The sequence below is a fragment of the Euprymna scolopes genome, chromosome 12 (assembly GCF_053919585.1).
Source record: "Euprymna scolopes isolate OS-2025 chromosome 12, ASM5391958v1, whole genome shotgun sequence".
NCBI classification, from domain to species: domain Eukaryota; kingdom Metazoa; phylum Mollusca; class Cephalopoda; order Sepiida; family Sepiolidae; genus Euprymna; species Euprymna scolopes.
This window is the reverse complement of record NC_136493.1, coordinates 47,474,745-47,482,619: the sequence shown is the minus strand read 5'-3', so window position 1 is coordinate 47,482,619 and position 7,875 is coordinate 47,474,745. Positions and strand designations below refer to the sequence as shown.

The 7,875-nt window shown below is 34.7% G+C and overlaps 1 protein-coding gene across 2 annotated transcripts in view; it reads left to right on the top strand.

The window, feature by feature from the left end:
* The window catches only part of LOC145291274 (homeobox protein Nkx-2.1-like), a 208,478-nt gene extending 206,332 nt beyond the window's left edge, over window positions 1-2,146 (top strand). For both annotated transcript variants that reach the window (XM_080136901.1, XM_080136902.1), the window contains one exon: window positions 1,544-2,146. In XM_080136901.1, coding sequence (XP_079993027.1) covers window positions 1,544-2,074 — 531 coding nt within the window. In that variant the 3' untranslated portion in view covers window positions 2,075-2,146. The remainder of the gene's footprint in view (window positions 1-1,543) is intronic.
* The last annotated feature ends 5,729 nt before the right edge of the window (window positions 2,147-7,875 follow it).

Here is a 7,875-nt window from a genome sequence, read left to right as displayed (position 1 = left end):
TCCACACCTACACCATTAACTGGCGAACATTCCTCATACGCAATCGAAGCGCACGTCACCTCCGAAAAGTTTGTCATGTCTGGCTTTTTGGAAGACTCAAGATGTAGTATATATTCTGCTTGGTCTCAGCAGGCTATCCCCCGCGCATTACCTTCTCTTTTTAGACTTCCTTCTTGTGTCTAATTTCACCACTGTAAAAGGCAGATAAACAAACTAACATGGACATGTTTCATCGTTTATGACTTATCAGCGTGGCTGAACCTAGCAAGATTCGAAATCAGGGCCCTAAAGTTGGAAGCTGACGCGTCGTAAATGATGAAACACGTGTCGATAGATAATTAAATAGTATACATGTCGCTCCCCAATTGGGGGAGAGCATCACATTGGTGAAGAGAGAATTATTTCCAACTAGCATTTTGGTAAAACATGTTTTTGTATGAATAATTGAATTTATTCACAAATATTGCTAACAAAAATAAACAAATGACGTCTACAAAAAAAAATGCGTTACATTCCAGTACTAGTGAGAGTTAGCTCAGTGTTACAGATTTAGGATTCCAACTCTGGGTTCATTGTTTGGGATCTCGCTATGTTCAGCCACACTGTTGAGTCGTAAACGATGAAACACACAGTAACAAAATGTTATAAATGTCATGACCTTGTTTAGTGATATGACTATTACAATAGTAACAAAATATTATTAGTGCCATGGCCTTCTTTTATAAAATTGAGAGCATGCAAACCCCACGATCTTATTGCGTCGATTTTGTTTCAACTAAAACATTTTTATCTGAGTACTTTGGTTAATGCAGTTTTAGAATATACCTGGTTATGGGACGTCTGTCTCAAAAAAAAACCCTTATAGGAGTTTGTGACATTTTTATTCTATGGACTCTGACGCGAACGCAGATCCTGCAATATTATTTGAACGAAATAGATACTACACTAAACAAGAAGGTACATTTTAATTTGTTTTATGTTTAACAACGACATCAGACTAAATTTTCAGAATTGTTTTGGGAGGGGTTTACTTTTTTCCACCTCGACGCTCACCTTTAAAATGACGACTTTTCGAAATTTTAGAGTATGCTGAAAATGAATATCACATTTAAATTTTGCGCATTTTTTCTGGATACTAAAACTTTTATTATCCAATGTAACCCATTGTTTTAGTAGTGTTCATGTTTTCCCCCAATTGAACATTACTAATGCGCATGCGTGTCTCGTGTTAAAAATGGCGATCGCCACTGGCATTAAGTAATACATTGAAAAAAAAATATATCCAGAAAACTACTTGTCTGCGCAAAATTTAAATGTGATATTCGATTTCAGCATATTCGAAAACCTATAAGTCTTTATTTAAAGAGGATGTTAAAGTGGACAGAAAGTAAAAAAGATTACCGTTTTTGCGTTGCGTCTCCGGCGATCTTCATGTTTTAAAAAATGGGCGGATAGTGACAACGTACGTACGAACATAAAATTGCATTATCGTATTGTTATTTTATCAGGTACTGATATTTCTTCTGATTTGTTTGCTTCTCAGGTAAAAATCTGGTTCCAGAATCACCGCTACAAGTGCAAACGCCAACAGAAGGACAAAGAGAAGATGGAACAGCAATCTCAGTCACAACAGAGCAGCCAAAGCCAACAACAGACGGTCCAGAACCGGTGCCAGTCGTCACCCCGTCGGGTGGCCGTGCCGGTGCTGGTAAAAGACGGCAAGCCTTGCACATCGGGAAGCGGAGGAGGAGACAGTTCCCAATGTCAGAACACTGGCGCCTCGGTTGGAAGTAACAGCCAACAACAACAATCCGGAGGTCACGGAGGACACCAGGTTTCGAATTCGGGATCCGGAGGTTCTTCTGGTAACAGCGGCGCTTCGCTGCAGGTACCGCAGCATGTGGCGACCTCTGTGTCGAAGTTACAGCAACAGCAGTCGACAAATAGCGGCCTGGGCTCAACCGGCTTAAACGCCGGCAATATGTCTCAGTCTCACTTGCACCACGGACTAGCTTTTCCAAATCCGAGCCTCAATGGAACTTCCCCCTACATTTTGAATGGTAGAACTTGGTAGTAGTTGGATTCGGTTGATAAGCAAAACCTTTATTAAAATCAAAGCCAACACAATAATTAAAAAAAAAAGAAATGAATATATATAAATATATATGCAGAAAGATTTTTAAAGGAAACAAAAATCTAAAACAGACACATAAATCTATATAAAAATTGCGAGAAGAATGTTATATTCTTACTCGATATTGAAGATTTTTTTTTTTTGTTTGACTCTTCATAAAAACATTACGTAAGCATACGGAACAAATGTAAAAAGGATTTACAATTGAAAGAAAAATAAACTTATATGAACAAGTATTTGCTGGTGTCCGTGCCCTAACATCTGATCGATACAAGCAAACACAGCCTTTGTATCCAATCAACCATTTGTCATTCCTCTCCATCTTCCGCCATTAAAAAAAAAAAATTTTATCATTATCAGGTGGCGCCAAAAGTGTATCCGCTTCGACGCCATATTGGCAATCTTCTGCAACCGCTGGTTAAAGCAATGCAGATTTTTATCATTCTTGTCATTTTCAGAAAAGCAAAAAAAAAAAAAAAAAAAAATTACTCCCAACACCACCACCACCAAAAAAGAAACAATCATTTTTTTTTGTTGTTTTTTTTTTTTTTGTCTTTTAATCAAATCCTTGTCTTTTTCTCTAACCCCATTCCTCCAATTCTAGATCTTGGTTTTTTAAATTATCCTTAATATTTCTTTTGCATTTTTAGAAAAATATTTTCTAGCTCAGAACTGCCTATTTATTCAAGCTTCCGTTAAAAATAAACATTATGATAATATAGATCACTCAGTGATTAATTTAACAACTTTAATAATAATAATTATTATTATTATTATTATTATTATTATTATTATTATTATTATAAGCATTATTAATATTACTATTATTATTATTTATTAATTATTACTTCATACATTTGTCTGATTCGAAACAGTGTCTCCTTGAAGGTAAAGAATAATTAACAAAGCCCCTTCTCCCCTTTTATGTTAAGGTTGGGTTTCTAATTAATAAGGTTATTTAGCAACCCATTCTTGATATGAAAAATAAGGGGATCTTTGTTAACTATTCTGTAACTTCGTTTAACGTCTCTATTTATATTTTTCTTTATTTCGTTTTGTTACAATTTTACCGTTTTCCTTATTTCGTTTTATTATTTTTATATATTAAAAAAAATCTAATTTTATTTTTCCCGACACTCCTTTTTGTATATGCCCTTATTCCATTCACGGATCTAATCATGTTTCTTTGTGAAAAGCACATTTTAAAGAGAAAGCATTTTCCCCCCTCTCCTCATTCCTCGGTCCTTTATTATTTCTATCAGTCAACAGGCATTTTTTTTTTTCACCAAAATAGTCCAACATAATTGTCTGCCCTTGTTTTTCATCTCGTCTTAATTTATCATTTAATATTTCAAGAAAAAAAATGAACAAATCTTTTTTTTTTGTTTTGTTTTGTTTATTTAGGACATATAAACTTTTCACCCATTTTAAAGTGCAAAAAAGGCATTTGTTCACAAATTGATTTTAATAAAAAAAGAGAAAACGTTTGCCTTTTTATTTCTCTCTCCCTATTTTTTTTTTTTTTTTTTTTTTTTTATTCATCGCTTGCTAAAAAACAAATAACAATCAAGATAATATCCAGGGTCACTCATGAGACTGTTTTGGGTGGGAAGAAATAAGAATTTTGTTTCAGATGCAAGTTTTTTTGTTTTTTTTTTTTACTATCATTTACAGTCAGCTAAATATAATAAAAATCTGCATAACAACACTCACATTCTAGATATCTTTTTTTTTTTTAAATAATTTAACTGGAAACAGTTTTTTTCCATTTTTTTTTTTTTTTTTTATATATATAACGAGCTTTTTTTTTCTATTTAAAAAAAAATGGTTGTTATATCATTATTATTGATAACAATACTATAATCAGTTGAATGGAATGAGCGGAGATCAAGAAATGATTCCATTTTCGGAATTATTTGATCAAAATGGGGATTCCAGAAAAGGAGACAGGATGACGTAACGGGATATAGCAGCTGTTGATTGAGGATATTCCTCAAACACCGAAAGCCTCTTACTTCAACGCATTTCTACCATTAAAGGCAAGAATGCAGCCAATCATAATAAAGCCTTTCTTTCCTCACGGTTTGAGAATAATGCTACATCACTTGTATGATAGAATTCTTATTCAGATACATTAGCACCAGTCGAAGATACGTCCTCGACAATCTGACAGATGAACCGTTATGGTTTTACTGGCCCTGCCCTGTCATGCAGTCATTTGTTCTGGGCGGTCATAGGAGATCCATCCTCTAAGGTTTTACTTTCTCTATTTGAGAAGGGGTTGGCTTATTGGCTAATTGTCTGAGGCGTCGCTACCGGGGAATGTCGATGGGCCGCTGAAGCATTTTTTTGCGGGGGCCAGAATGCGCTAGCCTGCCAGCCTCATCTTCCGGCCTTGTGCCAAATCATCTCTCGGTGGGAGGAGAGGTAGATACCGGTTTTATATAAATTCGTTCCCTAATTGGCGGTCACGGTTTGCTTAGTGCAAAAGAAAAGGTCGCAAAGGATTTTTTTTTTTTTTCTCCGCAACTTCGCTTGTTCGACTAGCTTCACTCTGTGTCGTCATCGAAGTATGTATACATTTTTGCCAGCGCAAACCAACTACAAATCAGACCATTTTAAAAACACGAATCGGAATTTAATTTCATCAACGCTTGAGCTGAGACAAGTCCGTTTTTTGTACACCCTTTTTTCATGCTCTTAAAGATCTCTTCCAACAAGGAATAGCAGTGACAGGTTTACTAATAAAATAAAACTTATACCCACTTGATGTAAACGAAAGTTGCAGGAAAACTGTAGTGACGCTCAGAATAGTTAACAGTTGTAAACAAAACAAAAAATAAGCAAAAATACAGAAACGTGTGTAAACTATACGTACCCGTGATGAAATGAAAATATCATATTCCAGAAATCATATTAATTGATAGAATAGTTTTATTTATATAAAGAAAAATATTTTAAAGCGATTAATGGAAATTCGTAAGCATTACAAATAAAACCCTCACAAGTTTGAAACATTGAGTAATCTCCCTTTGTTTCTTAAGATTGTTTTCAAAATGGCGACGCGAAACGGTTACTCCACGGCTACTGGTAAAATTTGATTTTCTCATATAAAAATAAAATTATTTGATAATTTACGTAATTTTTGGAATATGATGTTTTCGTTTCGTTAGCGGTATGCACATCATACGGATTTTTCTTTATTTTTGTTTTTAATATAAGGTGAATTCTGATCAGGAATCTAAATAATTTATTGCAAGCAGAGTAGAATTAAATTCTCTACAGACCTGTATACTTTTAAACGTGTGAACACTAAGATTATTTTCTTTCGGAATTTTATTTCGACGCTCGTGTCTTATCAACAAATAAAAACGGCACGGCAACCGAGATATTACTCAATTTCGCTAAACGATTACGTGTGCTTTTAGGATGGTTTTTGTGGAGGGAGTTGGGGGGGGGGCCACTTCGACTTGGTAAGTGGTACGGTATATATATATATATATATATATATATATGTATATATATTTTAAGAATATTTTTCGAAGTAAAGCTTTCACTTCCGCCGCCATTTTTTTTTTTTTTTTTTTTTTTTTTTGTTTTTTTCCTTTGTTGATAACACGTCAACATAACTAAAAATTTGAAATAAAATATTTGTTTTCACACGCTAAAAGTATAATGTCGGTAGAAAAGTTAATACGGTAAACCAGAAAAGTAATTGACTCTGTCAACAGCAAACGATGTTCTGTCATATTCAGTTCCTGATATGAAAAGTTTTCCTGTTTTGGGTGGTTTACTTTTTTGGCTTGCCAAATTTTGTACTGATTTATTTTTAATTTATTTATTAAAAAGTTAGGTGAAAGTACAGAATAATAGTTAACAAAGCGTCTGTTCCTCATAGTAAGACTGGCTTTCTAAATAAAGGATAATGTATTCTTTCTTTTGAATAACTTCTTCTGCAAACGTAATTAGAACCCCATTCTTATCATGGGAGAGGATAAGCGGTTTTCTTATACTGTGCTTTCACCTAACAATTTTATAAATAAATTAATAAATCTGAGAAATTCAAACCCTTGCAGAGCATTATATCAAAGATGAAGTTTAATATCGGGAACTAAATCTGAAAGAACACCGTTTGCTGCAAAATTTGAGTGACTTACTCTTCTGGTATGTCGTTAATTCTACTGCATTTGCTATAAATTATGTCATGATGTTTAATGCTGTTAATTATTTCTACGTTAATTCGATCAAAATGGAAGTTACACGAAAACTGTATATACGATCTGAAGTATAACTGTGACTTCCTGCTAATTCCTCTCGCCAATAATAACTGAAATAATGGGAGTACAGTCTTTTGGGTGCACCCCATTTTGAGGAGTAATTATCTATGAATACTTCGTTGCTGAGATAAATTCTATAAGCGAACATCTATAAACTATTTCTTGCTAGATCCATTCTAGCGCCGAGATCTTATGTCAAATGGAATAATAAAATAAACGGAAAAAATAAAGATGTCCAGTCTTGTTGTTGAAATATTATTTTTCCCACTGGTTCAATATCTAGAAAAGAAATCCGGGACATCGTATGTCCAGCACTCGTTTGACAAACGCAACCTAAGTGATTCCTTTTTCCTAAATAACCAAAATTGGTCTCTTTTTTTTTTTTTTTTTTTTTTTTTTTTTTTACACTTGTTCCGTGTTAACATGAACAACGCTATCGCTACTTCCTCTTCTCCATTTAAAATGTGGCAGTTTTAGCTTGAGTGCGTCTGCGTCTTTCGAGGATCGACGTTCGAACCTCAGTTAAAGCCGAAGTTCCAAGTCCGAACCAGCATTTGTTGGGTAGGGCTTCCTGAATTGAAATACTGGCTCAATACAAATTATTTAATTACTGTTCACCTCCGTAGTCCTTCTCGGGCCACTAGCCTGGTCAAAATAAAAGGATGGAGCTTCTTCTCAAAAAAAATAAATAAATAAATAAATAAAACTGTGAAACCTCTCTAAAGAAAAAAAAGAACGCAATTCAAATCACAGAAGAGTCCTCCAGATTGTGACCCAATTTAAACAAATAGCGTCGCTTTCTTTTCTGGAGGTGCTATTGTCTTGCAGCTGAAGGAGTCTCGCATTGTGTCCCTACGTCGACACTTAAGACTCTTTGATTTAATGCAACATAAGTTTCTATGAGTTAAAACCTCCTGTTTTATTTTTTAGCCGAGTCAAAACTCTGGGTAAAAATGCACTGGGGGACCACCCAAAGATTTAAAGTTTTTTTTTTTTTTATATTCAACTGTTTACAGGTGCATTCGGGTATGCTGCAAACAAATTTCATAGTTTAAATTCTCACTGACAAGAATAACGTACAATAGTAACACCATAAAATCCAATACTTTCTGTAATAGCTTTTGTGCATTGGCCGCCATCTTTTTTTTTTTAACAAGGAAAAAAGTTATGGTATTTTTTTCTAATCAAGCGAAAAAGAAAACGATTGAGGGAAGGGGGGTAAAATTTGCCGTTCTTAACATGGATGAGGTTGAGTGTGTCTATTCTGGCAGCCGTTCTTAGCATGGGGAGGTTGGGGGTGTTTATTCCGACCGCCGTTCTTAACATGGGGAGGCTGGGTGTGTCTATTCCGACCGCCGTTCTTAACATGGTGAGGTTGGGTGTCTATTATGTCTGCTACAATAACTGCAAATTTCTGCGCATGCGTACCCACTTCACTTCACCGTCGTACATGAAAGTTTTTGA